Below are 21,691 nucleotides of genomic sequence, written 5' to 3'. Positions count from 1 at the left end.
AATAACTCTCTAAGCATTGGTATTGGCCTTAGTCAGATACGTCAAAGTATTTGAGAATAAACAAAACGAGCTATTTATATTTCTGAGGGTGAATGATAAATAATTGTTTGCAGTCATATGTTGCAAACTGGTGTGGTAAAAACTGGCATTCAAATAAGTGACTGACTTCCTACTTTTAAATAAGTTTGCTTTTACTAATAAAATTCATTTCCTTTTGTTTGGGATAATATCACTAAAATATTCTTTTATGTTGCATTGTTTTCCATAATAAAAGAATGTAAAGAAATTTCCAATAGTAATGCGTGAAATTTGGTAGCCTGGACTATTTACAGCCTTATAAAAACATGAAATATGTGATATTTATCATTTTATGTACAAGGCTCCGAGAGTGCTTTACAGGCCAGAAGGAGGAATCATGGAGTTGGACAACTGGTGCACAGCACACTGCACTTCAGTAGGGAATTGAGACAAACTCTTGCCATTAAGAGAAATGCCATAGGAATTCTAGTATTCACTCACAACAGGCAGGATCTTTATTGTAAAGTCTTACCTAAAAGAGCCTGCCTGCCTGCCTTCCTCCTTTTCCCCTGCCCACCATGAACAAGTATGGTATCCATTTGTCTAACACAAAGTATAAATGACCACTTGCCTTGATTTGTGAACCTTATCCAGGGAATCTGTATCCAAACATCCCACTCTGTGAAGCGCCAAGCGCCTTCAGCACCCTGTGACTTCTAAACCAAGAAAGGATATTTCCAAACAACATTGTTCTAAACTTCTTTAAAAAGCACAGATTGACCTGATACTGAAATCCTAGTCTCTTTGTGGCTTTATGTTAACTAAGTTGTCTCAAAAAAAAAAGCCCTTGTCAGAAAGCATTAATATTAGATATAATAGCTACTGTATTTTAGTTTAGGTGCTAGAAATAGTGAACGTACTGGATATGTCTATTGGGCATTTTTTCCTTTACACAGACAAATGTAATTTGCTCAGTTTAACTTTCCTCTGGAAGTAATCAATGGCTCTGGTGCATCTGTAGTATTAACAGCCAATAAGAATTCATTGTAACACGTACTTTAAAAAAAAAAGTTAAAATGAGCAAAACATTCCTAGCATCTTTGCTTTTTAATGCTTATATATCAAGAATATATAAATCTGATTTTCTTTTTGTGTAAATAAGTAAAGGGAATGAAATTGCTTTCAGACCGAGACCCTTTTTCCCCCCAGCTGGGAGTGAATTTTATGGCCTAATTATAAAACCCCTTAAAATGTTAGTTATAATAGAATGCCAGCACAACCTAATAATGTAGGTGAGATTGACATCTGTCAGTTAACTAGTGCAGTTTGAAGTTTAAAATTCAACATTTACTTTTGTAATCTGGTATAAATCTTTCTAACAGATACATGTCACTTTAATATTCACAACACAGCTAGCTTTACTGGTCTGTTGTATACCTCACCCTTCAGTAAACTCCGCAAAAAAGTATGAAATGATAGTTTTAATAATTCATAGGGATGCGAGTCTATGGACTTCTGAGCAGGATGGGATGGCTGCAGCTCTGAGTGCATGAAACCATTAGTGCTGCTAAATGTGTCAGGTGTAGTAGAAAATGCATAGTCCTGCATAAAAGTCAAGATGACAAATGTAAGTGGTAAGAAATAATACCATTTGGCAATGTTTTGTAGACATAAAGAATCAAATTCTGTCCATGTCAGAGGACAAAGGCAATGGATTTACATCAGTGCTAAATGAGGTCCAAATCTGACACAATATTCAGTGTGAAAATGAAAAACTGTTTTGACAAATTATTTGTAAGTTTGTAATTTTTTGTCCTTTTATTTAGAAATAGTTTGTTAACGATGATTCATTAGTGTCCAGTAAAATACTACTTCATTGCAAGTTTTCTCTTAGTAAGTTAGCTAGTCTTATATTATGAGCTAAGTTATATTCACTGAAATGTACTGCGCTTTGAGGCCTGGGGGAATGTGGTGTACATTGTTTGAAAGTTTTATCTTTCTGAATAGGTAGCCAAAAACATACAATACAAACCAAAACAAAGTGAAAAACTCTGGCAGCATTGGTTTTGGATCCTAAAGACTAGTACTGTTAGCCACTACTGCTACAAGCAGTCATTCTCTTGTTGATCAGTATCCATATACTGTTCAGAAATGTCAACCTGCGCAACCATAGAGTGTATTCTCGTCTCTGTGTAGACGGACTTGTCAGCATAACTCACTCATGCAAAACAATGTGAATATACCCCTTTGTGTCAAGATACCCATTCAAAAAAAACAAACAAACCAGAAATGATAGACTGGAGAGAGGTCAATTTATATGAATTTTAAAGAGACATGTTGTAAGTGTAATGCTAACAATAGTAAGCACTACAAACACTTTGTATCTGTGAAACTGGAAATATGATCTTCATAAGTTAGTGTCTTAAATGATAAATGTGAAATCTCTCACACTTGAAGTGAAAGATGTGAATTACGAAATCAGATGGGAGAGGGGAAAATCCCCCTATAAATTTAGAAGGGCACTGGAGGGGGGGGAGATGTGAACAGTTCTTCTTGTGTGATTTTTGTGACTGAGCAAATAATGCATAATTTTCCTTTCGGCAAAGATGCATATATTTGTTTGCAGCAGAAACCTTTCAAAAAAGAGAGAGCCATTTTCCTTTTGTCAGAGCCCGTCAGGGGAGGGGTTGGCTCATTTCTAAGCTTGCACAGCACCCAGTGTAGTTAGGCCCCAGTCCCCATTATAAATCGTTTAATAACATTCCAGCTTTTTGGCTTGTTCATCATCATTTTAGGAGCTTTGCAGAAGGTGGACTCCTTGGTCAGGTCAGGAGCAGTAAAAAGTAGCAGTGGCTATCATGGGCTGCTGTGGGAAGTGGGGCTGCTCTGCATTGCCCTCTTCTGGGCCACACGTGGTTCTGTGGACCCTCCCCACCTTTGTCTGCAAGGTTTGGCCACCTGCTTGCAGCAGAGTATTCTGTGCCATAAGTTTGGTGTGAGTCTCAAAACAATCAAATGACAAAATGGCAACTCAGGACTTGCCCGTACACCCGTTTAGACGGGGAGTGGGGAGCAGACGGCAAAAGGCAAGCCCTTAATTACCATGCTTAGGGCAAGGCCCTGGTATGGGTCTAGATTAGCCCTGAGGAGCTCTGTTCCAGTCTCACCCAGCTCTGTCCTTGAGCAACAGCAGGCATGCCTTCTTAACTGGCCTGCTGGTTCTTGATTGGTCAGTATTTTTTTTTCTTGGCCCTTCCAGGCCTCTGGAGGACTGTCTCGGGGGTGGTCCAGTCTGAGTAAATTTTCCTTGGGTGGAGAACTGAGGGGTAGAGAAGGCCTGATGTACTCAGTCCACACACCTCCCCTGCAGAACAAGCCCAGGACTCTGATCTCTTCCCCTCTGAAAGAATGTCAGTCCCAGGAAAAGTCCACATTATAGAGCTGTGAACTTGGTTGGTATCGTACACAAAAGACATGTGGTTATAATGACCGATACTACTGAGTAATGTATTAGTGTCCTTCCTCACTTGCAACCATTTAAAGGTTGCATGATCTGTTACTAGATCAAAGGAAGCCCTAAAAGATGATGATGTAAGGCCCCTACAGTCCATTTGATGGCCTGGCCCTCTCTTGATGGTGGAGTATCCACTCTCCTGTGGCTGCAGCTTCCGGGTTATACACAGTATCGGATATTCCACCCCCTGAATGTTTTTGGACAGTATTGCTCCCGGTCCAACTGTGGAAGTCCCCATTTGTAATACAAACATGACTGGGAAGTCCCAAATACTGTCGCACAGGCTGTTGACTGAGGATATCCTTATCTTGGTAGAGGCCTTGTTCACACTGAGTTTGTCCCCTGGACTGCTTGAGATCTATTGGCCTTCCTGAAGTTGGTCAGTAGTGCAGCAGGTGTCATGAAGTGGGGCATGAATCTTTGGCACTACATGGCTAGATCCAAGAAAGCCCACACCTGCTTCTTGGTGGTGAGAACTGGGTCTTCCTCGGCCTTTGTCTTGTCCTTTAGGGGTTGTACCCAGCCGCTTCCTATGAGATACCAGAGATGGTGTGTTTCCAGCATCCCAAACTCGTGAGGCATCTCACCTGTCTGGAAATTCTTCTCCACTTTGCAAAGTAAATAATTTTGTAGTTCGAAGTGGGGAAATTGGGAGTCCTGACCCTCCTATGCAATGATTCTATTAATCACCGCATGCCAATTGTGTGCCTCTCTAATGGTGATTTTCCTGAACCAAATCAAAGGTCCTAGCTGGTGGTGCCATTGATTCAGTGTCAAGAAGTGTTGTCCCAAGGTGGTTCTGTTGAGCTGTCAGCTTGCCAGCTGCTAAGGCTGCTCATAGTCGGGCCTTCCTGGCTGCTTGTTGCTGTTTCCAAGTCATCTTGGGTTGCAGTGAGCCATCACGAAGGTCACATGGCAATTGGAAAGATGTCAGACAATCAGACTGGAACAGTACCCGGGTTCTCCAGGTGACACAATAGTAGCAAGACAAAATGTTCTCAGTCCCTTTTAGATTATTTCCCATGGCAAGTTCGGGATTACTCCAATTCAAAGAATTCTAGCCTGGTTCCCTATATTCAAATGCACCCAGGCCATAGGATAAGTATGAGTGGGGATATGTGCATTGGGTCATCTTGCAACTCTTCCAGTTCCAGTAGGGTCTCACGGACCAGGCTGTAGGAGCATCCAGAGTCTATTAATCCTTTTTCTGTCCCCATTCCCCCCCCAAGCAGTACTGGAGCTGAAAATGTCTGTGTCATGGTATAATTCCCCACTCTGAACCTTAGCATCCAAAAGATGGGGTACCAGCATGAATTCCTCTAAGCTCAATTACCAGCCTAGTACTTGTAGTGCTGCCACCAACCAGGAATTCCAGTGCCTGGTACACTCTGGTCCCCCCAAAACCTTGTCCGGGGGCCCCCAAGACCCAGTCCCCCTGGATCTTAACACAAGGAAAGTAAACCCTTTCCCTCACCGTTGCCTCTTCCAGGCTTCCCCTCCCAGGGTTACCCTAGAAGATTACTGTGATTCAAACTCCTTGAATCTTAAAACAGAGAGGAAAATCCACCTTCTCCGCTCCTTCTCTCTCCCCCCTCCCAGACTCTCCCTGAGAGAGAAAGTAATCCTAACACAGAGAGAAAATTAACCTTTCTCTCCTCCTTCCCTCATAGACTCATAGGTCAGAAGGGACCAATCTGATCATCTAGTCTGACCTCCTGCACAAGGCAGGCCACAGAACCCCACCCATCCAATTTTATAACAACCTCCTTTCTCCCCACCAATTCCCTGGTGGATCCAGACCCAGTCCCCTGGGGTCTCACCAGAATAAAAAAAGAATCAGGTTCTTAAACAAGAAAAGCTTTTAATTAAAGAAGGAAAAACAGTAAAAATTATCTTTGTAAATTTAAGATGGAATATGTTACAGGGTCTTTCAGCTATAGACGCTGGGAATACCCTCCCAGCCTAAGTATACAAGTACAAATTAAAATCCTTTCAGCAAAATACAAATTTGAACTCCTCCCAGCCAAATACACATTTGCAAATAAAGAAAACAAACATATGCCTAACTCGCTTTATCTACCTATAAGAACTTATCAGAGCCTGTATCAGAGAGATTGGAGAGAAACCTGGTTGCATGTCTGGTCCCTCTGAGCCCCCAGAGTGAACAACAACCAAAATCTAACAGCACGCACAAAAATTCCCTCCCTCAAGATTTGAAAGTATCCAGTCTCCTGATTGGTCCTCTGATCAGGTGACAACCAGTCTCACTGATTTTGTTAACCCTTTACAGGCAAAAGAGAGACGAAGTACTTCTGTTCTATTAACTCCTACTGTCTATTTATGACAGTCTGGCAACACTTTTCGTGGCAAGGGCTTATCTTCTGAGAGTCAGGTTTCAAGCTATGAACGTTACCCTAGACTAGATCATAACCAACCCCAGAATGCCTTTCAAAACCTCTCTCTCCTAGGCCATATGTCCTCATGCACTTATGTCAGACCTTTTGTAAGACTCCACCTTCATTGCTGATGATTGTAGCTTCAAACTGTGTACTTGCCAAACTAACAATCCACGAGCACCATAGTGAGTGTTCGTATCAAAGTAGTGCGATATCCCTGTCATGGTGGAAAAATCCCCATCAGGCTTGCATCAGCATTCCCTTCATCACCTCCACATCAGAAAGAACAACCATTATTAATGCATGCCTGTTGCGTTTTGGAGCTCACCTGGACAACTATACAGTGTAAGGCACCTGGACATCTTGAGAGTACAGGATGCACATCAATATTCTAGAACTACAAGCAGTTCGAAGGGCTTGTGAAACCTTTCTCCCTTTCATTCAAGGTCACTAGACCCTAAAACTGTCAGACAACATTGGGACCATTTTGTACATCAACAAACAGGGAGGAGAGAGATTTGTCCCCCTGTGTACAGAAAGGTCAATCTGTGGAACTGGTGCATTGACAACCCGATTAAGTTGGCAGCTGTCTACTGCCCAGAAAAGCAGAATGTGCTAGCAGAGTGTCTCATCAGGTGCTTTGCAGTTGATTGTGAGTGGGAGCTTTGACTTTGTGGTAAACAATTTTTTCGCTCTATAGGGGACCGCAGCCAGGCACCTGTTGACTTCCCAAAGTGTAACATATTCTGTTCCAGAGGAGCCTGCGGTCACCACTCACAGGTCATCGCTCTGTTCCTTCCATGGTCAGATCCTCTGATCTATGCCTTCCCTCCACTATCATTCCTGCCTCTAGTTTTGCATAAAATTCCTCAGGACAGGGCATGAGTCATTCTTATTGCCCCAGACAGTTTTGGTTCCTGAACCTCCTTCACATGTCATTTTGGGCACTGATCATTATTCCTATGTTTCCCAATCGTTTGACTCAGGGGAATGGCAAGATCATCAGACATCCCAACCCAAAGCTGCTTCATCTCAGAGCCTGGTTTTTGGATTGGCATTGTCCTTAAAGCAATCGTGTTTTTGAAGTTGTACAGAACATCCTTTCTAATAGTAGGAAGGAGTCCGCTGGGAAATGTTACCTAGCCAAGTGGAGGAGTTTCTCAGTGTGGGCACATCAGATGGATTTCTCCAGAAGCCACAGATATATTCCTCTCATTATGGACTTGAAGATGACAGATTTCTCTATTGCCAAGTGAACCCATAAGGAACTGACAATCGGTGCATACCACACACCTCCCCAGGGCTTCTTGATCTTTGTACATCTTTTGACTAACAGATTCAGGAAAGGCCTAATCAGCAACTTTCCACTTAAAAAAAGCGCCTGCTCCTCAGTGGGACTTGAACTTGTTCTCTCCATACTAAGTGCCCTTTTGAACATTTTTAGCTTCTTGCTCCATGTTTCTCCTGTCTAAGACTGTCGCATTCTTGATAGCCATCATCTCAGCCAGCAGGGTTGGTGAGCTTGAAGCGTTGATGGCAGATCCTCCTTATTCTAAATTACAAAACTTTATGCTTATGGTACAGTGACACCCTAAATTCACCCCCAGAGTAATCTGATATTTACCTGAACTAGGCTATTCACTTAGCTGTGTTCTTCCCAAAACCTCTCATGCTCAGAAAAAGAGGTTCCATTCTCTAGATGTTTGGTGAACCTTTGTTTTTGTTCTGTGCAGGTAAAAGGCTATCAGGAAATCACCTAGACTATTTGTTGCAGTAATGGAAGGGGTCAGAGGTCAACCTATATCCTCTCAAAGAATCTCAAAATGGATCTCCAGCTCTGTCTTGCTCAGCTATCAGCTATCTAACCTTCCCATATTCATTGGATAAGAGCTCTTTCCACAAGAGCACAAGCAACATCTATGATGTTGCTTCAAGAGGTGCCTCTAATTGATATTTGTAAGGCAGCTATGTGGCGCTCAAGCCACACATTTGCTGGACACTATGCTGTGGTACCGTACTGCTCTGCCAGTGAATTTTTTGGAACAGCAGCTCTTTGTTTGGCTCCGCCATCTATGACCTTGCATCCTCTTCCTACTTGAGTACTGCTTGTCCAGTCATCCGCAGTGGAAAGTAGATAGGGACCAGCACTTGAAGCAAAAGAGAAAGTTACCTCGTAATTACTGGAGGTTGTTTGAGATGTGTGGTCCAGATCTGTATTCCACTACCTGCCCTCCTTCTCGTTTGCTTCAGATCTTCTCTGACTTGTGATGAAGGAACTGGAAAGGTGGTCGATCTATCCTGCCTTCTATCTCCTCATGGAGTGCATGTGTGACCGCAGTGGAATACAGATAGGGACCACAGATCTCGAAGAACCTCAAGTTACTAATAAGTAACTAACTTTGTCTTAGAAATCAAAGTGGCAGTTTTATCCCCAAAACAGTCTTGTAAGTTTTAAACTTGAGAAAATGCATTTCCATCTAAGTTTTGAATTTTAACTTTTGAGCCTGGAGTGAATCTTCAGATGCTATAAATCATTTTCTTGAAATTTTAAATTACAGATGCTCCCTGAGTTACGTAAACCCAACGGAAGCAAATCCGAACTTATGGAAAAAGTTCCATAAGCTAGAAATTGGTAGGGTTTGCGGGTTTTTTGCGTAATGGTTGGATATACGTTTCTGACTTACACCTTGCGTAACTCAAATTTTGAGTAAGTCGGGGAGCTTCTGTAACAGAAGTGTTAGTAGGTTCCAAACATTCAACACTGCAATGGAAACTTTTTTTTTTCTTCTTGTTTTGTGCACTTTATGTGGATGGTTCCACCTTTCTGCTGTATTGTAGGGTCAAGAATGTCTCTTGTATTTGTTTTGCACAGTGCCAAGCATTATGTGAGCACATCACTGATGATAATGACATTACATTTGAGTCAAACATCAAAGGCCTTATTCTCCATAGTTACGCTGCTGCAACCTCATATGTTTCAAAAAATATTCAGGTGTAAGAGTGGAGAATCAGGCCACCTGTGCATACAGTTTTTGCACAATCGTTCTGTGCGATGTGGTTTAGCTGTTAAATTAGTGTATCTGCTTTTATGTGGTGTGAGCTAAAATTGCTGCTACTGTGTATAAAGTAAAAGCTGCAGTGATGGGATACATGGGATCAACTGTTTCTTGAAATCTCTGAATTTTCCAAGGATTTCAGACATCTTTTGTAAACACTTTGGGGCACAGCCTGCAACCTACTGTGTTTTGTCTGTCATAATAGACACAAACTGGTACAGAGCCCCACATGATGAAGGTCTCTGGTGCTACCACAACATAAATTACTAATACTTGCACATATCTGATCTCGATTTTTAAATGGAAACTTTTTAAAAAACAAGTTTTGTGGTAATGTGAAATGTATGATAAAGGTGGCTTACAATAATTTATAGGCATCTCAGCTGCATTAATTATTAATCACTCTAATTGTAATTAGAGGCATAAACTACTTCATGAAAGTGGAACACTTTTTTTCCAACTGAAGCTCAGTTTTTAAAGAGATGCTGGATTTCTTCTGTGGTGACTCCATGAAAATATTTATTAAAAGGTACGCTGTAATGGTGGTGGAATTCTGGCTCACTTTGCTTCCCTGTGGATGCTTGTTCTTTAATTGTCAACCCTTTCCTTAAGAACACCTTTTTCCGCAGTCCTCGCAAGATAAGATCTGTGCACAAGCCTGGTGGGTGTTGTGTAGACTTTGTGACTAAACTTAATTTGTGAGCTTCCTGGAGCCATGATGATATTCTCTAAGTGCTATATAAGTAATTTCTAGAATATCTTGTTAAAATGGTGCCTTTCATAGAGAGGAGAGGATAGCTTTGGAAGAAGCAGCATTGCCAATCCCAAGCATTCAAAAACCAGATTAGGCCACAAAATACCATGAGATTAAAAAATAATTGGAGGAGAGCAAGGGGGAGTCTCTCTTAATTTGCCTCTTAGTTTTTGAGCCTTTAGAATTTGTTTTCAAGCTTCCCTCCATACCAGTGAGAGCTAGAAACTAGCTACGTTTTTTTCTGAATGAAAGTTGAGATTCTCATGTAATCACGAATTTTCACGTCATCTTTGCGCAGGGGCCATGCTAATCTCTCTGTATCGTTCCAATTTTAGTATACGTGCTGCGCTCCAGGAGCAGGAGGTTTAAGAAAAGCACCACATTTTGCAAAACTTGCAAGATAGCGGTGAGAACTGGCGACACTAAGTACACATATGGGATTTGTGAAAGAACTATTTAGCCTTTCAGGAAGAATTGACTGTAACACCTTTCTAGTACACATTCTGGGGTTTTTAAACACTGCTAAGGACATGGCTAAATTGAATGTGTTGTGTAAATTCATGTAGCAAAACGCACCAATGAAATCAGTTTTATTAAAACAAAAAACTTCAGTGACTTACTGTGAAATTTCTGAACAAGAGATTCTGAAGAACGTGCACACATCAGCTTTCAAATTCCTGTGGGCCTAACTTGCTTATTTGATTTGAAAGCAAGGGTCTAGGGATATTTTCTTATTTCCTTCCACCAACATTGTTTCCTACAGAGTTTTAATATTCAGAGATTTTATAACCCTATTCCTTCTAAAACTCTTTTGAGCTTCTTTTCTTTCTTTACACAAAAGAATACTTTTGGCTGATTGAGTTCCATCCATTGCCAACTGTCAGTTCTTTTGTTTTGTTAGTCCAGCATCCTTTATAAAATGAGGACCATTGAGCAAGTACTCACTGACTCCCCACTGAGCATGATTGTGCTTGAAAGGTGTGGTACTGTACTGGTGTAACATGTAAAGCTTTAGTTAGTGGGTTTTGAATGCATTTCAGTGTCTACCTTTTTTGCTTTGTGAAAAGTAGTGGGATTGTGCTTGAGATAATAAATCCACCTATTTTTAGTTTGGTGTGGTTGTGACAAGTGGGTGAACAAAGAACTAGCTGAATGCGCTTGCTGTTGTGTTGAAACCAGCCAAAAGTTCCCATTCAAGTGGTTTCAGTGCATTATAGCTAACCGGCAATTTTCTGTTTTTATGTACACAACCCTAGAAAGACAGCTGTGCTTAGTTTTGATTACTCTTTTTAGTAGTAACTTGAATAAAGCTGACTGGAGGACAATTCAGGGGTTCAAGAATCCCTTTCCAAAAGTATAAATAAGTTTTTCCTTGTTTGAACAGGAGCAGTAACCAGTATCTACCATAAGACTTAAAGGGCTACCTGGAAAATACTTTTTTCCCTCTCTCTGGAGACAGATAGCAAGAAACGTTTTCACCATTTCAAAGCAGTGAACTAGGGTTCAAATATCCTTAACTGTATTGCAGCAGTTCTCAGCCCAAGGCCCAGTGTGGGTGCCGCAAGCAGGTTTCAGGAGGGCTGCCCAGCAGGGCCAGCACTAGATTTGCTGGGGCCCACGGTAGAAAGCTAAAGCTGGGGCCCTGAGTCCTGCCACGTGGGGATGAAGCCTAAGTAATGTAGTTTTGCAGGGCCCTGTGGCGTAGAAATAAGATGCAGAACTTTGCAACCACTTGAGCAATTTACCAACCGTTACGATGGATTCTCAATCTACCGATGAAAAGCGCTAGATAAGAGCATAGTTGTCGTCGTTGTCACTGGAAACCTTTTAAATGAAAATTGGATGTTTTTCTGAGAGATGATGTAGTTCAGCCACAGCTGTTGGACTTGAAGCAGGAATTAATTCATGGAATTCCTATTAGCTGTGTTATGCAGGAGGTCAGACTAAAAGATCACAATGGTCCCTTCTGGCTTTAAAATCTGAGAGTCTGTATAACAATGTGGAGAGAGAATCTTTTTTATCTGAGAGCACTCCGCCCCCCCCATTCTAATAACACTGCTGTTCAACCAGTGTAATGCTGTTGACTGCTGCAGACTTACTCCAGCCAGAGAAAAATGAATCAAGCCCACTGTACAAATAATGGTGGCAATCAGAAGGCTACTCTGGAAGAGTTGTTCCACTGTAGCAATACGATTTGGTGTAGGTTACCGTGAGATACAGCATTAGAAGTTCAGTGATCTCTACTGTGCAGCAAAATCTCATTGAGGTCCTGTATAAGAGTACAAAGTCAGTGAAGCATGTTCATCTTAGTAGCAGTGTAATCTACTAACTTTCATCCAAGTTGTGCCGTAAAATCATTCTAACGCCTCACGTATTATCTGGGTTCTCTCTGCGCCCTCTGCCCCCCAAAACTGAATACTTCAATCCCTGAATGTGCTGGATCCAAGTTATGCATATCTAGGAAGTGACAGGATTTGTAGTAGTGAACAGGGGGTTGAATGTGAGGGGAGCACCCAAATTCAGTGATTTATATGGTCTTGGGCAAGTCACTTCACCTCTGTGCCTCTTTCCCTACTTATAAAATGGGGAAAGAATATTGACCTTCCTTCCTCAGTGGCATTGCGAGGGCTTGTTAGTAAATGTCTGTAAAGTTCTTTCTAAAAGGCATCCTGTGCCAGACATTGGTAACATAATGACTGTGTGTACAGTGAGAAAGGAATTGTATAAAATTCTCATCGAGGAATTAGCATATACTGTATAATATTGATAATTGATCAGTGAATAGATTGTGTTTTAAAAACCACGTTTTTAATGAAGAATGAAAGCTGAACTTTAAAAACACTGAAAATTAGAGGGGTCCTTAATCTTTTTGTCCATGTGGCTCCAATTTACGGTGTGTGCGCGCCTCGTGTGAGAGCAGAACCTTTTGACACCAGTGTCCTCTGGGGCCATGCCTGTGTCCTGTATATCTTGGTGCGCATTTCCCCCCTCCCCTGTTCTGCCTGCCTCCCTCCCCCTACATGAGGGCATATGGGACAGAGCAGCTTCTACCACCTCTCGCTTCACTCATATACCCCAGGGCAGCAAGAGAGCTCAGCAGCCTGTGTGCTATCCCCCAAAGTACCCTTCAGAGTCCATTTAGAATCATTCCGTTACTTTGCTTAGCTTACTGACAACTTTCTTTGCTGCTCCTTCTTTAAAAATGTTTTCTTTCTTCTACTTGGTGCTGAGGTGCCTTTCTATCTAAAGGCCGGACTAAACCTCTCCAGGTTCAAGCCAGGCCTTTCACTCTTAACTGAGGGGGGCAATCGGTGTCTGCGCTCTATGGGAGAGAGCAGTGTGCTGTTGATTTTTACTTAAACCTAATAATTAACCTCTTATTCTCTTTTCCCCCAAGCATCACGTAAGCCTGGGATAAATCAAGTTCCTTAGTTTAGATATTTCCAGAGCCTTTCTTTATTATTTAGGTAGAATAAAACCATTCAGGAAATCAACCTGTTTGTGACATTAGGGAAGGCTGTAAACGATCAGATCATCTCTTCCTGGAGATTCAAATGGCTCACTCAGTACATTAGTCTTATACCAACTAGTAGATGTGGTCTTCCCTCAGTCATCAGGGACCACTCAGCTAGAGACCAGGCAACATCTTCAGTATGTCTAAGAAATATTTCTGTATGGGTCATCTGCAGGGCAGCCACTTGGAGCTCAGCTCATACCTTTACCAAACATCATGTCCTGGATTTGGTGACTAGATCAGATGCCAAATTGGGAACAGTAGTTCAGAAATCCTTATTTGGCTAGCTGTAGCTAGGACGTCAGATTCTTTATTAAGCTGGAAATTGCTAGCTAGTCTTTGTAAGTGAGATGATATGGACAAAACATCTGAGAATTGCAGTTACTGCACAGTAAATAACTACTGTATAATGGCTTTTTTCTATTGCTTTTGGTTAATATATTTTTTTAATTACAGACTTTAAAAAATTCGAAAAGTCTTTGCTCCCTTGATTATGAAGAAGATGATGACGATGACGACACACAAATGAAGACAATTGTGTCATCCCCATGTGATTCACATGACTTTATGAACATCACCCCTGGTTCCAGTCCAGTGAAAGAGCAACTGGATGAAATAAGGCATCATGGCCCATGCCAAGTTGCCTTCAGTGTAAGGGATTATAAGAAGGCAGCTGCAGTGTGTGAAAGTGACGAGGACACAAGTGATTGTGACAGCACTGAAGAGGGTATCTTTCCGCTAGACTGCGGGGACTTGGATCTAGAGCAGATTGAAAACAACTGAGGCTCAAAGTTATGTACTAGAATCAGTTCTAAATTAAAATGATTAGTGGATTACCTTTGCAATGCATAATCCATGTCCCTGAATCTCTGTATTGCCTATCTTGGGCCTGTGTTAGAAGAAATGTTTCAGGTGCGGGAAAAAAAGAACCATTGTTACCTGTTTATAGTCTATTGATCAGTATATGAACAACAGCAAAAGACAACTGGAGGTTAAATGTTATTTTGAACATTTAAGAAGTAACTTTGATTACAAATTTCCTAACAGATATTTTGCATTTTTATGGCTTTTACAGTTCTGGAGAAAGCATCTCTATTTTGAAATGAATTTTCAGAAGGGCATTCTATAAAACAAAATCTGTCTACAGTGATTCTGGTGCGGGTCTATGTTCCATTTGTTAAAGAGCTTAATGTGAAAAGTGAGTTGCATAATTAAATTGGTAATAAACCATTGGATATCTGGAGATCTGAATACTTAAGTGTCTGGTTGACAACTGGTCCAAAATACTTAACTGTCTCCTTATACAGTGAGTGGTTATAAAACTTCATTACATGTACAAATGGTTTTTCATACATACAAGACTTTTTGATCAAAATATAGTAGTGACCTTAAAGGTTAACACTTTCCATGATTTTACTACTTGAATTGTTTTCCAGCCAGAAGCAATGCTAATTTAGGTGGGATGAAACTGCAAGTAGCTGCCCACCTTCTTGGTCATTATTATGTTTTCTGTGGTTCAAAAGAATGTACAAGAGCACTTGAACTTTTAAACAGGGACTTTGTAATGATCAATTCCCCAGGAGGTGATCCCTTCAGCAATACTAGAAGGAAACTAGTCCTTGAATTAAATAAAATGACATTTTGCTTTGCATTTGCATGTGTTTATGAATTTTATTGGTTGATCTATGAAGTCTTTGGCAGGTATTGTACCGTGGCATCTCTCTCTTTTTTTTTTTTTAAACACGGGGGACGTAGTTTTAGATTATCCAGAATTTTTTTTGTGGGGTTTCAAGGGGTAGTTCAGTGTATATTCACTACTCTTTAAAATGTAATACTGTATTGTTGCTGACCATTACAACATACTGTTATTAATGTGGTTACAGTGAAGGAATTTTCCTCAAATAAGGAGTAGTAGTTTGGGGACACTTAATTTCTACCTTCCCCAACTCCATCTAATTTAATTGTGGAATCATTCAGGTAGTGGATTGTGTAGGACTGGTTAAATAAAGCTAAATCCACTGCAGTTTCTGCAGGAGTGCCAGTACGGTGCAATGGAGATTTCAGTCCTCTCTGCTAGAGCTCATTTTAAGCTGCCATAGTGGTATAGGGGAAAACGAGTACATCAGTGAATGTGATTGGGGGAAAAGAACATTGACACAGAGCCTAATCTTGTGTCGTTGAGTGCCTCAGCACTCCACAGGATTGGGTTCCAAATACCTAACCTACGGAGATGTCTAGGGTGTCTATACAGAATGAAAGAAGCATGGCTAATCAAGAAATGAAAGTCACTTCATATACACAATGTATGCAAAATGACAACCTTGCTGCTCTAGCAAATGTGGCAGTGTAAAAAAAATAATAAAACAAAACAAATACAGGTTTAGAAAGGTGTAATGTATACAGGAAAGACTTGTTTGTGCATATCATTGTACAAAGACAATGAAATCTTGTGCCTGTGGTGCATGCTGCATACAATGGAGGGATCCACACACACACCATTTTAAAGTAAATACACACAACTATCCAAAGTAATTATTGTTTTTGAAGTGCAAGGATGCAGTGCCTTAAGTGCATCCAATCTCCCTGGAAATGTAGAGGATATGCCAGTGGAATAGTAAGCCACGATGAGGGTCCCAGAGGTTCCTTGGTTGAAAATCAGGTACTAGTGGTTGCAGTACAACCATGTTCTCTATTTTTTTTTTTAAATGCAGCAATAAAGTCAAATAAATTTGAATGAATTTAATGATGCAGAGTGATAGCCAAGGGCAGTAGGATGGCTGGAATCACTTAAAATCTAATCTTTCCATTTTTAATACACATTTCTCATTTCCTGAAGTTTTATAGTTTTAAGAAGATTGGTGTGGTGACAGCAGGGGATCTTAACCAATAAAGGGAGAGCACAGAAGAAGTGAAAATAAAAGGAGAAATGTCTTTCGAGGCATCTATACAGAGGGAGTTCAGGGAAAAGGCTCAGCAAGGAAAAAACTTTACATTTGTGAATAAATTATAGATGTGTTTTTAAAAAAAAACAAACAACTTACATTTATTAGAGAAACAAAGTTTGAAAGACCTGCTCCAAGCAAAGGACTGTACACCAGGAAATCCAGGTTTCTAATCCCAGATCTGTGGTCTGAGCAAGTCAAGACTCTGTGGCTTATTTTCCCCAAACAATTCCCCTCTCACAGGTGTGCTGTGACTAGGGAACATGTAGCGCTGTTAGGACAGGAAGCACCGCAGAAGTGCTCAACAGTCTTTATTTAAGAGAGTACAAAAGCACTCTTGAATAAAGAGGAACAACTTTTATGGAAATATAAATGTAGTAGTAACCACTTACTTTTCAGCTTGGGTTTTATTAGAGGGTGACCAAGAAAATAATGAGTTGAACAGCTGTGCTAGAAAAATTGCAGAATCGTGAAATGAAATGAAACCAAATGAAATCTGTTGAAAGAGGAACATGTGTACTTAGGTCTACAGACTAATATAATCCCATGTGAGAGCTAGGAATTAAAGGAATTGTTGCACTCTTATGGTCCCTTCAGACAGTGATCCTACTATTGTATAATGCACAAAATTATAGTGCCTGCCTCAAAAGAGCTTATTAGACAATGAACTCGCCACATTTATGTATTACATTCAGGTGCTCCAGATGAACAGGGAAATGTCCCTAATAACCTGCAGTGTACAAGTGTAGTAGGGAGTTTTCAAAAAGGAAGTCATATAGCATTGGAGGCCAACTAGGTGCAGTCTGTCATAGGTTGAGCTACGTCCTTTAGAGGGTTCACATTTCAGCTCTCAGCTATGCTTGGTCCCAGGCGGAGACCCAGGTCTTCTAGGGGTGATATGAAGTTACCTGTCCTCTGTCGGAGAAAGAGCTGATAGGAGCAGAATAAGATGAAAGTTTGGTTGTGCTTCCCTTCTGCCAGAAAGCCAGTGAAAGAATCCTGGATGGAAGAAGCTAGGAAAGGGTCAGAGGAGGCCTGGAGCTAAGCTAGAGAAGTACTCTGGGGAGTCAGAGAAGAACAGCAGCAACAGCCACCACAGACATGGCTTTGGGAAACCATTGAGAAGGGCAGCCTTGGGGTTAGGGAAATATGTGGCTGCAACTTGAGGGCAGAGCTCCATAGCAAGAGGAGGGTCCAGACTGCTGGGTAATAACAGATAGAGAGGTGGCGAGGAAACCCTGGCACTAGGGCAAAAAAGGGCTATTGAGTATATTTTGTACTTTCTTTACCCCAAAAGGAAAGGTCTGTGTTTTGAAATACCCAAACATCAAATCATCAACTGTCCCATTGGGAAACTGAGGCAGATGATCCATCCTTATGGCAGACCAGGTAAGCTGCTGTTATGTGGTCCCAGGTGAAGCCAAAACAATCAACTGAGTTCAGTTCTCATTCTGCTGTTTCCAGGAGGTTCCATGGGTCCCTGGTATGCACCCAAATGATAGATACAGCCTGAAAAAAACAGTTGATGTTGCCAGTTCTTGCAACTTTTTTTTTTCTTCAAATTATAGGATTTGATTGTCTGATGTGTGCACTGTTGACGGTTCTCAGGGAACCCAGGACTTTGAGTTACCTATTATCTCCAAGGTGAGGGAGTCTTGTCTGTGCCTAGCTGGGTGTCTGCTCTCTAACACCACCAGCCTTTCAGCCACACAAGAACTCTCCTCTGGGACATACCAACCCCTATGTTGTTTTGTAGGTTAACAATGCATCCCAATCCCTGAGTCCTTTTGAATCATTCCCCTTTGATAGCCAGCCTCTGAGTTGGACTAATTCCCCATCCTTTGTGCCCCAGAGTTGCAGTGTACCCCAGTTTTATCTTAAACTACCGCTCCTGTAAGCCACGTTGAACTTGCGAGCACTTATAAAAGTAGTTTAATCAAGACAGCGTGGTTACTGCTGGGCTGGTGTCGTGGAGATAAGGGGCAGCCCCTAGGCAGTGGTTAGTGAGCAGGAATCTGGGTAGTTGCAGGAGCCAAAATCAGTAGCCAAGGGTCAGGGTCAGAGATTGAATTTCAGTAGTTACCAGGCTGGAGTTGGGAGTCAGGCTCGAAGTCAGTCTGGGATCAGAACAAAACAAGGTGAGGTCTGGAGCCACAGCAAGCCAGAAGTCCTATGTGGTTGCCCAGGCGACTCTCTGCTGCATCTTCCAGGGTTAAATAGTAAGCAGTGGGCCCATCTGAGGCTGCAGGGTGCTGTCTCTCTGGCCACTTTAGACACTGCGGGAAGTAGCACCCAATCGCCACAGGGCTCCTTTGATGGGGCTACATGTGGCCTTCCACTGGCAGTATGGGAGCATTCGCTGCCCCAGGCTGTATAGACCTGGGTTCCAATCCTGAAGCTTCCTACATTACACCCCGTCAGGGGCACCTTTCCTCTGGGTTGGCACCAGGCCTTGTTTGTCTTAATGAAACCAAGTCATGGGCAGCGGTTCCCAGGAGCACACTTTGGGACCATAGTCTTTCCAATCTAGAGGTTGTACAGTCTCCCCCTCTGCAGTCTAGAGTTGAGGATAGTTTGAACTTCTATATTGCTCATGCCTTTGGACCTGGTCCAGTGGGAGCTGGGGAGACAGAACTGATGGGGGGATTGGGAGGTGGCAGATGGAGGGCCAGAGGCATGCAGAATTGATTAAGAGCAAGGAGATGGGCAGATGTGATGGGGAGAGCTCCAGCAGTGGTGGCCAAGATCACCTTAGTAAATTTGAGAGATTCAGCAGCACTAATTGTCTCTGATCTTGAGGTGTGATGGGGCAAGGGAAGTTCAAAAATCCAGACAAACGCTATATAATATATTTTTAATTAGGAAAAACTTCATGATTTGGGGGCCAATGTCATGATTTTTGAGCGTCTGACACATGATTTTTAAACCTTTGGGGCTGGCAATACTGTACGTGTTTCTGGCGCTGAATACAAACTCTTTGGTTAACAACAGCAAACATTTGCTATCTGTATCGTTAGATATCAAAGCCAGATACTGACAGCTACTGTGTTCTCTAAGGGCATAGCCATGGAAGTGGGTCTATACCTGATCCCTCTTTGAATCTTGGTGAGTTCTTGGCCTCAGCAACATCCTGTGTCAATGAAGTATGCTTTATGTGAACAAGTGCTGCTTTGAGTTTTGAGTTGTCTGTTTTTCAGTTCCCTTGCATGTCTCCTTGCTCTTGTGTTTTGAGAGCCAGGGAACAGAAGCTTTTGATCTATCTTCTCCAGACCATTTGTATTGTATATACCAGTGTTGTTCTGCTTTCTAAGGTAAACAATCCCAATCTTACAATCTTTTAATGTGATTTTTTTCGGTTTCTCTACTCATGGCAGCTAAGATTGCCACGGGGGTGAGGTGGGAGGGGGTGAGTGAGAGAAAGAAAGAGAAGTGGCAAAATGCATCCCAGGAGAGGAGCAGCTCCTGACTGAGACTTGAAGGAGCACCCAGTGAGGTAAGAGGTGACCCAGGATAGACCTGCACTTTGCTAGACAAAAGCCTTGTCATTCGCTGGTGCTAACTTCCTAAACTGCCTCGTGCGACACGATTACTCAACCCCCATCAGACCCTTAAGTTACCACTGTGATGTACCAAAGCTGCACTGACTGAAGAATGAGAACCCAAAGGCCTCTCTATTATCCAGGGTCAGCTCCTCAGCCAGTGAAAATTGTCATAGCTCCAACTTACACCGGTTGAAAAGCTGCCCCTAGGCCATCTGCTTGGCAGCATCATTGAGCTTTCAACATATTTTAGTTGAATAGCAGGTGTGTAGCCGATGGACCAAAATGACCTGAAAAAGAGCTCTCTGCAGCTTGAAAGTTTCTCTGTTTCACCAACAGAAGTTGGTCCAATAAAAGATATTACCTCATCCACCTTCTCTCCCTAATATCCTGGGACCAACATTGCTACAACACTGCAAACCGACAATGAACTGTCAAAGGAGCATTTATAGTCCAATAGCCGGTTTTGACACATTTTTCAAGTGGGTTTTGACACAAGTCATTTTGGCCTCTAGGTACATCTCTTACTGTCTTCATTTGCTAGGTTCATCTGGTCACTGTGGTCTCTCTGAAAGTGCTAAAACTGTAGGAAGTGATAAAGCATGAGGTAGTGTTCGTGGGTTGTAAATAGGCTTGGAAGGATTAAATTTTTATCGGTAAGTGTTGGTAAACTTTGATTTCCCCATAAATGCACATTGATGAAAAAGTGCATTTCAATTGATGGTTGAAATTTACACATAGGCAAAGTAAGAAAAATGCTGCTTGAGAACTTCTTAGAGTTTGATTTAAAGATAGTTATTTTGTATATTTTGACATGGGCTTTTGATCATTTGTGTTTTAACGATTACAAAGATTTTACTTTCTGAATCTCAGTGTCTGCTGCTGTTAAATAAATCTTCTAACCATCCGGCTCATAATTTCCCACAACTGTGAAAAATCAAATGGATAAAAAAATCTAACACAACCTGCTTAAAGCCCATAATTTTGTGCACTTGTGACCATTTTTATTAATCAAAATATACATGATTATCCATTGAAATTATATAAAAAAAAATTCTGTCAAGATACTTTAAACAATTGTCGTAGACCTATAATCTATAAATGGAGATATCCTATCTCCTAGAACTGGAAGGGATGGGGTTTTGAGTCCAGCCCCCTGCCTTCACTAGCAGGACTAAATACTGATTTTGCCTCAGATCTCTGAGTGGCCCCCTCAATGATTGAACTCACAATGCTGGGTTTAGCAGGCCAATGCTCAAACCCCTAGAGCTATCCCTCCCCCCTCCACCTATATACTCTTTACAGTCAAGTTTAAAATTTCTCAGATGAGTGATTCTTTTATTATATTTTTTTTAGAATATTTCATTCAATAAGGATAAATCCACAGAAATACAAATGTGGTGTGACGTGTGTACATGTTTGTAACAATTTGAGAGGCTATATATACTATGTTAAAAACTGTAAAGTTGCAAAGTCAAGCATTCAAAAGTTAGGAAATGCCAGATTTAAGATTGCCCATGCAAGATTTGTTCCTCTTGTGCAAATTCATTTTGACAGTCTTTAGTTATGTAATCTCACACTATTTTTCCCTAGGACCCCTGCCTCATTCAGTGCAAAAGATGGAGCGTGCTCACTGAATGGGTAACTATGCAATATTTCTTTTTTATCCTCTTTCAGCATGTGGCCCCATACATTACTTACAGCAGGCTACTCAAATAAATGCAGATAGAAAAGCCCATTAGGAAATTAATCTAATCCATGGTGCCCCATCATCTTAGTTCTTTACAAGTATAAATGAATTCATCTTCACAACACCCTTGTGATGAGAGAGGGTATTATCACCATTTTACCCATGGGGAATCAAGACACAGACTTTAAAAACAAAATTGTATCCGCTATTTAAGGTGCCCAATTTAATCCTAGGGACTGATTTTTTTCAGAGTACTTTAGCATTTTAC

At 41.5% G+C, this 21,691-nt stretch overlaps 1 protein-coding gene and 1 non-coding gene across 7 annotated transcripts in view; one reads left to right on the top strand and one right to left on the bottom strand.

Moving 5' to 3' along the window:
* FAM53A (family with sequence similarity 53 member A) overlaps positions 1-14,902 on the top strand; it is a 104,082-nt gene extending 89,180 nt beyond the window's left edge. For all 6 annotated transcript variants that reach the window (XM_030563758.1, XM_030563759.1, XM_030563760.1 and 3 more), the window contains one exon: positions 13,709-14,902. In XM_030563758.1, coding sequence (XP_030419618.1) covers positions 13,709-14,035 — 327 coding nt within the window. In that variant the 3' untranslated portion in view covers positions 14,036-14,902. The remainder of the gene's footprint in view (positions 1-13,708) is intronic.
* On the bottom strand, positions 9,992-10,098 carry LOC115652989. Its single transcript, XR_004000806.1, has one exon. It is a non-coding gene; the product is annotated as a U6 spliceosomal RNA (small nuclear RNA).
* Positions 14,903-21,691: the final 6,789 nt, after the last annotated feature.

This window comes from Gopherus evgoodei, chromosome 5, assembly GCF_007399415.2.
Source record: "Gopherus evgoodei ecotype Sinaloan lineage chromosome 5, rGopEvg1_v1.p, whole genome shotgun sequence".
In the NCBI taxonomy this organism is placed as follows: domain Eukaryota; kingdom Metazoa; phylum Chordata; order Testudines; family Testudinidae; genus Gopherus; species Gopherus evgoodei.
Note: the sequence above shows the minus strand (reverse complement) of the source record. Positions and strands in the feature narration are given on the sequence as shown.